This window comes from Mobula hypostoma, chromosome 5 (genome assembly GCF_963921235.1).
Source record: "Mobula hypostoma chromosome 5, sMobHyp1.1, whole genome shotgun sequence".
Classification (NCBI taxonomy): Eukaryota; Metazoa; Chordata; class Chondrichthyes; order Myliobatiformes; family Myliobatidae; genus Mobula; species Mobula hypostoma.
In genome coordinates, this window is record NC_086101.1 from 1,326,753 (window position 1) to 1,341,840 (window position 15,088).

Genomic DNA, 15,088 nt, shown 5'->3' on the forward strand with positions numbered 1-15,088 from the left:
CCAGGAGATTTATCGACCTTTAGCCTATTCAGCTTCCTGAGTACTTTCTCTGTCGTAATTGTGACTGCACACACTTCTCTTCCCTGCCACCCTTGAGTGTCCGGTATCCTGCTGTCTTCCTCAGTGAAGACTGATGCAAAATACTTGTTCAGTTCCTCTGCCATCTCCTCATCTCCCATTACAATTTCTCCAGTATCATTTTCTATCGGTCCTATATCTACTCTCACCTGTCTTTTACTCTGTATATACTTGAAAAAGCTTTTAGTATCCTCTTTGATATTATTTGCTAGTTTCCTTTCATAGTTAATCTTTTCTCTCTTAATGACCTTCTTGGTTTCCTTTTGTAAGGTTTTAAAAACTTCCCAATCCTCTGTCTTCCCACTAATTTTTGCTTCCTTGTATGCCCTCTCCTTTGCTTTAAATTTGGCTTTGACTTCTCTTGTCAACCACGGTTGCATCCTTTTTCCACTCGAAAATTTCTTCTTTTTTGGAATATATCTGTCTTGCACATTCCTCATTTCTCGCATAAACTCCAGCCACTGCTGCTCTGCTGTCTTTCCCGCCAGTGTCTCTTTCCAGTCAACTTTGGCCAGTTCCTCTCTCATGCCACTGTAATTTCCTTTACTCCACTGAAACACCGACACATCAGATTTCGGCTTCTCTTTTTCTAATTTCACGGTGAACTCAATCATGTTATGATCACTGCCTCCTAAGGGTTCCTTCACCTCATTCTCTCCAATCACCTCCGGTTCATTACACAATACCCAATCCAGTACAGCCGATCCCCTAGTGGGCTCAACAACAAGCTGTTCTAAAAAGCCATCTCGCAGACATTCTACAAATTCTCTCTCTTGAGATCCAGTGCCGACCTGATTTTTCCAATCTACTCGCATGTTAAAATCCCCCACAATTATCATAACACTGCCCTTCTGACAAGCCTTTTCTATTTTCAGTTGTAATTTGTAGTCCACATCCCTGCAGCTGTTTGGAGGCCTATAAATAACTGCCATCAGGGTCTTTTTACCCCTGCTATTCCTTAGCTCAACCCATAAAGGTTCTGCACCTTCCGATCCTATAGCACCTCTTTCTAACGATTTAATATCATTTCTTACCAATAAAGCCACGCCTCCCCCTCTGCCTACCTTCCTATCCTTCCGATACACCGTGTATCCTTGGACGTTCAGCTCCCAGAGACATGCATCCTTTAGCCAGGTCTCAGTGATGGCCACAATATCATCACAAGATCATAAGACATAGGAGCAGAGTTAGGCCATTCAGCTCATTGAGTCTGCTCTGCCATTCCATCATGGCTGATCCCAGATCCCAAACTCAACATCATACACCTGCTTTCTCGCCATATTCTTTGATGCCCTGAGCGATCAGGAAACTATCAACTTCCGCCTTAAATATACCCATGGACTTGGCCTCCACCACAATCTGTGGCAGAGCATTCCACAGATTCTCTACACTCTGGCTAAATATTCCTCCTTACCTCAGTAGGTTTTCATGAGGTCCCCCCCACTCCCGCATTCTTCTAAGTTCCAGTGAGAACAGGCCCAAATCTGCCAAACGCCGGTCATATGTTAACCCCCTTCATTTCCAAAATCATTCTGATGAACCTCCTCTGGACTCCCTCCAATGACAACATATTCTTTCTGAGATATGGGCCCAAAACTTTTGACAATACTCCAAGTGCGGCCTGACTAGTGTCTTATAAAGGCTCAGCGCTATCTCCTTGCTTATATACTCTATTCCCATTGAAATCAATGCCAACATTACATCTGCCTTCTTTACCACAGACACAACCTGTAAATTAACCTCCTGGGAGTCTTGCACAAGGATTCCTAAGTCCCTTTACACCTCTGATGCTTGAACGTTCTCCCCAATTAAATAGTTCCTGTTATCAAAATCCATTATCAAACATTTCCCAGCGCTGTATTCCATCTGCCACTTGTTGCTCATTCTTTCAATTTGTACAAGTCCTGCTGCAATCGTATTGCTTCCTCAGCACTACCTACCCCTCCACCTATCTTTATATCATCTGCAAACCTTGCCACAAAGCCATCAATTCCATTATCTAAATCATTGACCAACAACGTGAAAAGTAGCGGTCCCTGAGGAACACCACTGGTTACTGGCAGCAAACCAGGAAAGGCCCCTTTTACTCTCATTTGTCGCCTCCTGTCAGCCATTCCTCTATCCATGCCAGTATCTTTCCTGTAACGCGATAGGGTTTTCTCTTGTTAAGCCGCCTCATGTGTGGCACCTTATCAAATGCCCTCCGAAGATCCAAGTAAATGACATTCACTGCCCACACAGTGAAGACTTTTCATAGTGAAGGCTGATGAAAAGTAACGATTCAGTTTGTCCACCACTTCCTTGTCCCACATTACTACCTGTCCAGCATCATTTTGCAGTGGTCTGTCTCAAAGGGGGTGATGAACCAGCATACACGTGGAAGACTGAAAACTTGGCTGAGCGCTGTAATAATAACAACAACCTCTGACTTAACGTCACCAAGATTAAGGAAATGATTGTAGACTTTAGGAGAGGGAAACCAGAGGTCCATTGGCCAGTAATCATCGGAGGATCAGAGGTGGACAGCATCGGTAACTTAAAATTCCTGGGTGGCACAATCGCAGAGGTTCTGTCCTGGATTCATCATATGAATAATACTGTGAAGAAAGCACAACAGGGCCTCTACTTCCTCAGGAGTCTGTGGAGGTTCGGCATGTCATCGAAAACCTTGGGAAACTTCTACAGACGTATGGTGGAAAGTGTGCTGAGTGGCTGCATTACAGCTTTGTATGGGAACAGCAATGCCCCTTTTTTATTTACAGTTATTGTTCTATGATTTGCTAAGTTTGCCTGCAGAAAAATAATCTCAGGGTTGTATGTGGTGACATGTATGTACTCTGATAATAAAGTTAACTTTATCTTTTGACTTTGGTCTGATATCCACTCTCGCTTCTCTACATTTTATGTATCTGAAGTAACTTTTTTCTCCTATTTAATATTATTTTCTAGCTGACTTTCATATTCCCAGTTAACCACATTATCACCCAGATCATTGATATAAATGACAAATAACAATGGATACAGCACCAATCCCTGCAGCACTACACTAGTCACCAGCTTCCAGTCAGACAGGTAACTGTCTACCACCACTCTCTGGCTTCCCCTACAAAGCCAATGTCTAATCCTCATCCTCAGTATTATCACTTCCGTTCCCAATTCCCTGCCAAATTAGTTTAAACCCTCCCGAACAGCTCTAGCAAACCTGCCCATAAGGATATTGGAACCCACCCCCCCACCCCCGAGTTCAGGTGTACCCGTCCCTTATGTACAGGTCGTGAATTCCCCAGTAGAGATCCCAATGATCTGTAAATAAATCTGAACTGCTGCACCCTGCCCTAGTTCTTCAGCCACGCATTCACCCAGCAAATCATCTTATTCTTACCCTCACTGGCGTAAGGCACAGGCAACCATCTACAGAAATCTACCCTGGAGATCCTATTTTTCAGCTTTCTACTAGCTCCATAAATTCTCTTTTCAGGAGCTCCTGACCTTATCTATCTATGTCATCGGTGCCAATATTTATTCAAGATTTATGGCGGCTCAACCTCGCCCATTAGAATGCCGTCAACCTGATCTGAGACATCCTGACCCCGGCACACCAGGCAACATACCACCCGGGAATCTATATCACACACAAAGAATCTCGTCTCTCGTCTCTGTTCCTCTGACTATGGAATCTCCTCTCACCACTGCAGTATTTGGAGTATTGTGTGATATTGTGGTCACCTACCAACACGAAAAATGTAAATAAGGTTGAAAGAGTACAGAGAAATTTTACAAGAATGTTACTGGGACTGGAGGACCTGAGTTATTTGTAAAGATTGAATAGATTAGGATTTAATTCCTTAGAACACAGAAGACCGAGAGGAGATTTAAAAGAGGTATACAAAAGTATGAGAGGTAGATAGGGTAAATAAAAACAGGCTTTTTCCACTGAAGTTGGGCGGGATTACAATTAGAAATTATAGGTTATGGGTGTAAGGTGAAAAGTTTAAGGAGAAGATGAGGGGAATCTTCTTCACTCAGAGGGTCGTGAGAGTGTGGAACAAACTGCCACCCCAAGTGGTGCATGTGAGCTCAATTTCAAGGTTTAAGAGAAGTTTGGATTGGTACATGAATGGTAGGAGTATGGAGGACGATGGTCCGGGTTCAGGAGGATGGGAGTAGGTAGTTTAATGGTTCAGCACGGACTGGATGGGCTGAAAGTCCTGTTTCTGTGCTGTACCTTTCTGTGACTCTGATTCTAATTCCAGGCGGCATGAGAAAGGGGTTATTTCAAAGGAGGTGCAAGGGGAAAGTATTTTTTTTAAACACAGAGAATGATGCTTACCTAGGTGGTTACCTGGGGTGATAGTAGAGGTAAATATATAATGGACTTTTAAGAGACATTCAGATAGGACCACGAGTGTGCGGAGAATGGTGTAGGTGTAACAAACCAGTCTAGCTGGCCACCTGATTCTGAATAGAATTGGTTCAGAAGAACATTGATGGCCGAAGGGCGTGTTCCCTTGCTGTATTGGTCTATGTTCTATGTAAATGCTGGAGGGATTCATGAGGTCAGGTAGCATCTATGGAAAGGAATAAAGAGTTAATGTTTCGGGCCAAGACCCTTCATGTCAGTGATAATAAACCTGAATCTGATTCTCGTGCTCTCAGGATGTGGTTTTTCATTCCAGAATTAATGAGATATCCTCCTTCTTAAAAGAAAAGGGATGTCCTTCCTCCATCATCAATGCTGTCCTCACTCACATCACTTTCATTTTGCGCATGTCTAGCCTCATCCATCCCCCCACTGCAATACCAGGGATAGGGTTCCTCTTGTCCTTGCCTACCAAACCACTAGCCTCCATGTCCAACACACAATTCTCCGTAACTTCCGCCACCTCATATGAGATCCCACCACCAAGCACATCTTTACCTGTACCTCCTCTCACTTTATTCAGGGCCACAAAGAGTCCTTCCAACACCTGTGAGTCTATTGAGGTAATCTACTGAGCTCCTGGTGTGGCCTGCTGTATATCAGTTAGGCGTGACATAAATTGGGAAACCACATTGCTGAGCACCTATGTTCCATCTGCCAGAAAAAATAGGATCTCCTGGTGATCACCCAGTTCAATTCTACTTCCCATTTCCATTCCGATACTTCAGTCCATGGCCTCCTCTACCTCCGTCATTTTGGAGGAGCAACACCTTATGTTCCGTTTGGGTAGCATCCAACATGATGGCATGAACATTGATTTCTCAAACTCCTGGTAATTGCCACCCACCCCACCTCCTCCCACCATTCACTGATTCACAAATTCCTCTTACCCTATCTCCTTACCTGCCTATAACCTCTCAATGGTGCTCCCCCTTCTTCCCCTTTCTTCCATGGCCTTTTACACTTTCCTAGCAGACTCCCCTGTCTCCAGCCCTTTATCTCTTTCACCAATCTACTTCCCAGCTCTTTACCTCACTGCTCCCCACTCCTGGATTCAGCTATCACATACCTTCTTGAACTTCTTCCTCCCCAACACCCACCTTCTTGCTTTGACTTCTCATCACTTTTTCCAGACCTAATGAAGGGTCTCGTCCTGAAAAGTCAACTGTTTACTCTTTCCATAGATATTACCTGGCCTGCTGAGTTCCTCCAGCATTTTGTGTGTGAAGCTTTGATTTCCATTGCATCATCAATGGGGACGGGAGAGGTTTCAGAGGATTGGAGGGTTGCAGCTTTTGTTCCCTTATTCAAGAAAGCGAGTAGAGATAGCCCAGGAAATTATAGACCAGTGAGTCTTACTTCAATGGTTGGTAAGTTGATGAAAAAAGTCCTGAGAGGCAGGATTTATGAACATTTGGAGAGGTATAATATGATTAGGAATAGTCAGCATGGCTTTGTCAAGGAAGGTCGTGCCTTAGGAGCCTGATTGAATTTTTTGAGGATGTGAGTAAACACATTGATGAAAGTAGAGTAGTAGATGTAGTGTATATGGATTTCAACAAGGCATTTGATAAGGTACCCCATGCAAGGCTGATTGAGAAAGTAAGGAGGCATGGGATCCATGGGGACGTTGCTTTGTGGATCCGGAACTGGCTTGCCCACAGAAGGCAAAAAGTGGTTGTAGGCGGGTCATATTCTGCATGGAGGTCGGTGACCCAGTGGAGTGCCTCAGGGATCTGTTCTGGGACCCCCTCCCTTCGTGATTTTTATAAATGACCTGGATGAGGAAGTGGAGGGATGGGTTACTAAATTTGCTGATGACACAAAGGTTGGGGGTGTTGTGGATAGTCTGGAGGGTTATTAGAGGTTACACCAGGACATCAACAGGATGCAAAACTGGGTTGATAAGTGGAGATGGAGTTCAACCCAGATGAGGGTGAGGTGGTTCATTTTGGTAGGTCAAATATGATGGCAGAATATAGTATTAATGATAAAGATTCTTGGCAGTGTGGAGGATCAGAGGAATCTTGGGGTCTGAGTCCATAGGACACTCAAAGCTGCTGTGCAGGTTGACTCTGTGGTTAAGAAGGCATACTGTGTATTGGCCTTCATCAACCGTGGGATTGAGTTTAAGAGCTAAGAGGTGATGTGACAGCTATATAGGACCCTGGTCAGACCCCATTTGGGGTACTGTGCTCAATTCTGGACACCCTACTACAGGAAGGATACGGAAACTATAGAAAGGGTGCAGAGGAGATTTACAAGGATGTTACCTAGATTGGGAATCATGCCTTATGAGAATAGGTTGGGTGAACTCGGCTTGTTCTCCTTGGAGCGATGGAGGATGAGAGGTGGCCTGATAGAGGTGTACAAGATGATGAGAGGCATTGATCGTGTGGATAGTCAGAGGCTTTTTTCCCCAGGGCTGAAATGGTCAACATGAGATTTCACAGTTGTAAGGTGCTTGGAAGTAGGTACAGAGATTGTCGGGGTACGTTTTTTTTACGCAGAGAGTGGTGAGTCCGTGAATATGCTGCCGGAGACGATGGTGGAGGCAGATATGATAGGGTCTTTTAAGAGACTCCTAGATAGGTACATAGAGCTTAGAAAGATAGAGGGATATGGGCAACTCGAGGTAATTTCTAAAGTAGTACATTTTCAGCACAGTATCGAGGGCCAAAGGGCCTGTATTGCACCGTAGGTTTTCTAAGTTTCCAGCATCTGCAGATTTTCTCGTGTTTCTGAACCTCATCCTGATGATTCAGCTGTTCACACAAATTTTAGTTTCCCAGTTATTAACTGGCTTCAATTAATGATTTTTTGATATGTACTCAAATAACTGGAAGATGAAAGATTACATGTTTACAACTCCAGTTTAAAACTATTCTGCTGGACTTTGTTCCTGGGATTTACTGTATTTTGCTTTGCCAGTGTAAATATTTTATGATTATGCAGAATAGGGTCTGTAGCACAGCAACATGGATGGTGAATGAATTTGATCAGATCACCTACCTGCATTTACGTTAAAGATTACAAATGTAATTAGTTGGCAAAATAAGGACATTCCATGAAATACCACAATTGCAGATGTCACATGAAGCCAGTACGTTTTAACTGCAATGGAAACAGGTCGAAATCAGAAATAAACTTAGAGGTTATAAATTAAAGAGTGTAGATATTCAATATCTTTAAACCAGCACTTCATTTTCTAAACAAAACAAACGTGTTACCTTGATCCTTCTCCAAGGCATAGACGATGAAGGCTGATGCACAGAAGGATGTTGCAGCGCTAACCAACACAATAACGGAGCCTACAAGGGTGTCTTCATGAACAAACAGATTTCCTGAAAGTCAAAACAGTCTCAGTTTACCTCCCTGTAAAATATACACTGGATGCAGTGCATCATTAGAGAAAAATGCAATGATTTGGACCATCTCTGAACACGAATACGTCAATTTCACAAGGCAGTGTTCAAAGCCAAGATATCCAAAATTTCAAGAACTTTTCAAAAAGCATAAGACCATAAGAGATAGGAGGTGAATTAGGCCACGTGGCTCATTGAGTCTGCTCCACCATTAATCACGGCTGATCCTTTATTCCACTTTCTCAACCCCATGCTCAACGTCAACCATGAAACTTATATTAGGCAGGAAATGATGTTGGATAGGCTGTTGGGTCTGAAGGCTGATAAGTCCCCGGGACCTGATGGTCTGCATCCCAGGGGGCTTAAGGAGGTGGCTTTAGAAATCGTGGACGCTTTGGTAATCATTTTCCAATGTTCTATAGATTCAGGATCAGTTTCTGTGGATTGGAGGGTGGCTAATGTTGTCCCTCTCTTCAAGAAGGGAGGAAGAGAGAAAACAGGGAATTATAGACCGGTTAGCCTGACGTCGGTGGTGGGAAAGATGCTGGAGTCAATTATAAAAGATGAAATTATGATACATCTGGATAGCAGTAACAGGATCGATCTGAGTCAGCATGGATTTACGAAGGGGAAATCATGCTTGACTAATCTTCTGGAATTTTTTGAGGATGTAACTATGGAAATGGTCAAGGGAGAGCCAGTGGATGTAGTGTACCTAGATTTCCAGAAAGCCTTTGATAAAGTCCCACATAGTGGGCAAAATTAGGGCAGAGGGTATTGGGGGCAGAGTACTGACATGGATTGAAAATTGGCTGGCTGACAGAAAAAAGAGAGTAGCGATTAACGGCTCCCTTTCGGAATGGCAGGCGGTGACCAGTGGGGTACCGCAGGGTTCAGTGCTGGGACCGCAGCTGTTTACAATATATATTAATGATTTAAATGAGGGAATTAAAAGTAACATTAGCAAGTTTGCTGATGACACAAAGCTGGGTAGCAGTGTGAAATGTGAGGAGGATGTTATGAGAATGCAGGGTGACTTGGACAGGCTGGGTGAGTGGGCAGGTGCAGTTTAATATGGATAAATGTGAGGTTATCCACTTTGGTGGTAAGAACAGGAAGGCAGAATATTATCTAAATGGAATCAAGTTAGGAAAAGGGGAAGTACAATGAGTTCTAGGGGTTCTTGTACATCAGTCACTGAAAGCAAGAATGCAAGTACAGCAGGCAGTGAAGAAAGCTAATGGCATGCTGGCCTTCATAACAAGGGTAATTGAGTATAAGAGCAAAGAGGTCCTTCTGCAGCTGTACAGGGCCCTGGTGAGACCACACCTGGAGTACTGTGTGCACTTTTGGTCTCCAAATTTGAGGAAGGACATTCCTGCTATTGAGGGAGTGCAGCACAGGTTCACAAGGTTAATTCCCGGGATGGCGGGACTGTCATATGTCGAAAGATTGGAGCGACTGGGCTTGTATACGCTGGAATTTAGAAGGCTGAGAGGGGATCTTATTGAAACATATAAGATTATTAAGGGATTGGACACGCTGGAGGCAGGAAGCATGTTCCCACTGACGGGTGAGTCCAGAACCAGAGGCCACAGTTTAAGAATAAGGGGTAGGCCATTTAGAACGGAGTTGAGGAAAAACTTTTTCACCCAGAGAGTGGTGGATATATGGAATGCTCTGTCCCAGGAGGCTGTGGAGGCCAAGTCTCTGGATGCTTTCAAGAAAGAGATGGATAGAGCTCTTAAAGATAGTGGAATCAAAGGTTATGGGGATAAGACAGGAACTGGATACTGATAGTGGATGATCAACCATGATCACAGTGAATGGCGGTGCTGGCTCGAAGGGCTGAATGGCCTACTTCTGTACCTATTGTCTATGCTCCAGCCCTTTCCCCATAACCTTTGATTCTGTGTCCAATCAAGAACCTATCAATCTCTGCCTTAAATACACCCAACGACCAGGCCTCCTCAGCTGCATGCGGCAACAAGTTCCGCAAATTCACCACCCTCTGGCCAAAGAAATTCCTTTGCATCTATATTTTCAATAGAAGCCCTTCTATCCTGAGGCTGTGCCTTCTTCTCCTGGCCCACCATAGGAAACATCCTTTCAACATCTACTGTCAGGCATTTCAACATGCGAAAGCTTTCGATGAGATCCATAGAACATAGAAATCTACAGCACATTACAGGCCCTTTGGTGCACAATGTTGTGCCGACCATGTAGCCTACTCTAGAAACTACCTAGAATTTCCCTACCACATAGCCCTCTATTTTCCTAAGCTCCATGAAGCATCCCTCCTCATTCTTCCAAATTCCAGAGATTTCAGACCCACAGCTATCAAACCTTCCTCAAACGATAACCCTTTCACTCCTCGAATCATCCTTGTGAACCACCTCTGGATCATCTCCAATGGCAGCACACCTCTTCTAAGATGAGGAATTGAAATGAATTGACTTTATTTCTTATATCTTTCACATACATGAGGAGTAAAAATCTTTATGTTACGTCTCCGTCTAAATGTGCAATGTGCAATCATAGTAATTTATAATAATTTATAAAAAATAGAATAGTCAGTGTAATACAGAGTACACTCAAATCAGCGTGAGTTCATCAGTCTGATGCGCTGGTGGAAGAAGCTGTTCTGGAACCTGCTGGTCCTGGCTCTTATGCTGCGGTACCGCATCCCGATGGTAGCAGCTGGAATTGAACGTGGTTCAGATGCTCAGGTCCCCAATGATCCTATGGGCCCTTTTTACACACCTGCCCTTGTAAATATCCTGAATCATGGGAAGTTCACAACTACAGATGTGCTGGGCTGTCCGCACCACTCTCTGCAGAGTCCTGCGATTGAGGGAGGTACCGTTCCCATACCAGACAGTGATGTAGCCAGTCAGGATGCTCTCAATTGTGCCTCTGTAGAAAGTTCTTAGGATTTGGAGGCCCGTACCAAACTTCCTCAATTGTCTGAGGTGAAAGAAGCGCTGTTGTGCCTTTTTCACCACACAGCCCGTGTGTACAGACCACGTGAGGTCCTCGGTGATGTAGATGCCGAGGAACTTGAAGCTGTTTACCCTCTCAACCCCAGAGCCATTGATGTCAATAGGGGTTAGCCCGTCTCCATTCCTCCTGTAATCCAAAATCAACTCCTTTGTTTTTGTGACATTGAGGGAGAGGTTGTTTTCTTGACACCAGCGTGTCAGAGAGATGACTTCTTCCCTGTAGGCCACCTCATTATTGTTTGAGATAAAGCCAATCAATGTAGTGTTGTCGGCAAATTTAATTCGCAGATTGGACCTGTGGATGGCGATACAGTCATGGCTATACAGGGAGTAAAGGAGGGGACTCAGTAGGCAGCACTGAGGGGCTCCTGTATTGAGAGTCAGAGGGATGGAGGTGAGGGAGCCCACTCTTACCACCTGTTGGCGATCTGACAGGAAGTCCAGAATCAAGCTGCACAAGGCAGGGTCAAGGCTGAGGTCTCTGAGCTTCTTGTCGAGCCTGGATGGAACCATGGTGTTGAATGCTGAAGAATAGTCCAAGAACAGCATTCTCACAAAAGCACCCTTCTTCTCCAGATGTTTAAGGATGGTACATAGAGCAGTGGCTATTGCATCATCTGTCGATCGGTTGTGTCGGTAGGCAAATTGTAGGGGGTCCATTTTGGGTGGTAGCAAGCTGCAGATGTAATCCTTGATCAGCCTCTCAATGCATTTGTTTATTATTGAGGTGAGTGCGACAGGACACCAGTTGTTCAGGCATGTTACCTCGGTCTTTTTTGGTACAGGGACAATAGTGCCCCTAATTTGAAGCAGGAGGGTACTCTGCACTGGGAGAGAGAGAGATTAAAATGTGTAGGGTTCTCAGTAATATTAACTGTAATGTCAACTGATGAGGTAATGTTCTTTGTAGCTGAAATGATTAGGTTATAATTATAGATAACGGGAAACTAACCAACGGAAGTCATGTTATTCTATCTGTATGTGTGGGAACCTGGGTGAGTGCGCGGGAGATTGGCCAGGAGAGGCGAAGAGGAAGGACGTGTGGGAAGCGTTCTGGTAGACCACTGTGGTTGGTCCCGGTCCGAGGGTCCGAGGAGTGCGGAGGAAATCGAAGGATGGATCGAGGATATTGCGTGAGCTCCAACGTTGTGCATGAACTGTATAATCCCTATTCTTGGCGCCTTTTTATTTTATATTTTGTTCCTCTACAAACCCCATAGTCACAGTAAAATTTATAAAGTGTAATCGTTTAAACGCACATTGTGTACTGCCTGATATTTTATGTTGTGGGTTGTACCGGGGTGCCTTACACAGCATCTACGCAAACATGAGACACAGTTTGGTGGGCAGATGCTGATTTCCCCCAGACAAACGTGGGTTGCTGGAGCTGAGTGTTACATTTAACACTCAGTAAACACACCTACCAGTTGTGCTATGCATGCCCAAAACTGTTCACAATACTCAAGGTGAGGCCTCACCATTGCCTTATACACCCTCAGCATCACATTCCTGCTCCTGTATTCAAGACATCTGCATTTGCCACTCCAACCAGCGACTCTACCCACAAGTTAATCTTTAGGTTGTTCTGCACAAGGATCCCCCACGTTCCTTTGTATCTCGGGTTTTTGGATTTTTCTCCCCATTCAGAAAATAATCTGCACATTTATTCCTACTACAAAAGTATATCACCATGCATTTTCCAGCACTGTACAGTACTTCATTTGCCACTTTCTTGCCCATTCTCTTAATCTGTCTAAGTTCTTTTGCAGCCTAACTCAACACTACCGGTCTTATAAACCCTCAGCACCAATCTTCGTACCATCTGCAAACTTGGCAACAAAGCCATCTATTCCAACATCTAAATCATTGATATACAGCATAAAAAGAAATGGTCCCAGCATCGACCCCTGCGGAACACCACTAGTCACCAGAGAGCTTGTTGCCTCCAACCAATCAGCCAGGGTAGTTATTTTCCTGTAATACCATTGCCTCCCAGGTGCCAGGGTCCAAGATGTTTCTGGATGCGTCCACAATATCCTGAAAAGGGAGGGTAAGCAGCCAGAAATCGTGGTACCTATTGGAATCAATGACATAGGAAGAAAAAAAGAGGAGGTCCTGAGAAAAGCATACAGGGATTTAGGAAGGAAGCTAAGAAGCAGGACCTCAAAAGTAGTAATCTTGGGACTGCCGCCTGTGCCATCTGACAGTGAGGATTGTAACAGACTAAGGTGACAGACAAGTGTGTGGCTAAAGAACTGGTGCAGTGGGCAGGGATTCAGTGGGTACCTCTTCTGGGGCGGGTGGGACATGTACTAAAGGGATGGGTTGCACTTGAACCCAAGGGGGACAAATATTCTTCCGGACAGACTTACTTGAGCTGTTGGGAGTGGTTTACACTAATATGGCAAGGGGGATGGGAGCCAGGATGATAGAGCTGAGGACGAGCTAGCAGGTTGACAACTAGACGATAGGTGTAACATGAATACAAGGAAAGGCAAGCCATGATTGGGTACCAGTGCAGACAGAGCAAAGAGTTAAATTGTACCACAGAAGCAAAATCCAACAGGGGAAGAATACAGGACTGAAGGTGCTGTACTCAAAACCGCGTAGCATTCGGAACAAAGTGCAGGAACTCGTAGCCCAATTAGAAATTGGTCGGTATGAAGTTGTGGGTATCACTGAGTCGTGGTTGACAGAAGGCCACAGATGGCAGCTTAAACATCAAAGGATATACTTTATATCAAAAGGACAGACAGGAAGGCATAGGCGGTGGTGTGGCTCTGTTGGTAAGAGATGGAATTACATGTTTCGAAAGAGGTGACATAGGGTCAGAGAATGTTGAATCTTTGTGGGTGGAGTTAAGAAATTGCAAGGATAAAAAGACTTTATGGGAATCATACATAGACCTCCAAATAGTAGCCAAGATTGCAAAGGGAGCTGGAAAGGCATATAAGAAGGGTAAAGACAGAATTGTAATGGGGGGGGGGGGAAGCATCAACATGCAAGAGGATTGGGAAAATCAGGTTGGTGTCAGATATGATTGAATTCATACTGCAATTTGCGAAGGAGAAGCATAAGTCAGTTTATCAGTAATGCAATGGCTGAATTTTCTGGAGATAGTTCACAAGGCGCAGAATAGATATGTCCCACAGAGGAAGAAGATATTAAATGGCAGGGTTAGGCAACCGCAGCTTCATAAGGACTGCATAAGAGCCAAGGAAAGGGTATATAAGGTAGCAAAAGTGAGTGGGACGTTGGAAGATTGGGAAGGTTCTAAAAGGCAACTAAAAAAACTATTAGAAGATGAAAAATGAGGACAGACTAACCAATAATATAAAGCAGGATACCAAAGGTTTTTCAGTTATATAAGGAGTAAACAGTTGGTGATAGTTGATATTGGACCAGTGGAAAATGATGCTGGTGAGGTTGTAATGGGGGACAAATAATGGCAGATGAACTTAATGGGTACAAGAGAAAATCTGTAGATGCGGGAAATCCGAACTACACACACAAAATGCTGGAGGAACTCAGCAGGCCAGGCAGCATCTATGGAAAAGAGTACAGTCGACGTTTTGGGCCGAAACCCTCAGTACTTTGCGTCTGTCTTCATTGTGAAAGACACCAGCAATGTGCCAGAGGTTTGTGTGTCAGGGTACAGGAATGAATGCCATCGCTATCACAAAGGAAAAAGTGCTAGGCCAATTCAAAGGCCTTTTGGTGGATAAGTCATGTGGCCCAGATGGACTACATCCCACAGTCCTGAGAGAGGTTGCTGAGGAGAGAACGGATGAATTGGTCATGATCTTTCAAGAATCACTTGATTCTGGCATGGTCCCAGAGAATGCGAATGTCACTCTACTCTTTAAGAAGGGTGGAAGACAAAAAAGAGGAAATTATAGGCCAGTTAGCCACATCTCAGTGTTTGGGAAGTGTTGGAGTCTATTATTAAGGATGAGCTTTCAAGGTACTTGGAAATAAAATAAGTCAAAGTCAGCATGGTTATGTAAAGGGAAATCTTGCCTAACAAATCTGTTAAGAGTTCTTTGAGGAAGTAACAAGCAGGGTGGACAAAGGAGAGGCAGTGGATACCATTTACTTGGATTTTCAGAAGGCACTTGATAAGGTGCCATACACAAGGCCGCTTAACAAGCTAAAATCCTATGGCATTACAGAAAAGGTACTAGCATGGATAGTGAAACGGCTGACAGATGGGGGGCAGCAAG

At 44.3% G+C, this 15,088-nt stretch overlaps 1 protein-coding gene across 2 annotated transcripts in view; it reads right to left on the reverse strand.

The window, feature by feature from the left end:
* The window catches only part of LOC134346071 (uncharacterized), a 208,762-nt gene that overhangs the window by 112,283 nt on the left and 81,391 nt on the right, over positions 1–15,088 (reverse strand). For both annotated transcript variants that reach the window (XM_063047373.1, XM_063047372.1), the window contains exons 4-5: positions 7,729–7,842; positions 7,511–7,612 (exon numbers count right to left, since the gene is read on the reverse strand). In XM_063047373.1, coding sequence (XP_062903443.1) covers positions 7,511–7,612; positions 7,729–7,842 — 216 coding nt within the window. The remainder of the gene's footprint in view (positions 1–7,510; positions 7,613–7,728; positions 7,843–15,088) is intronic.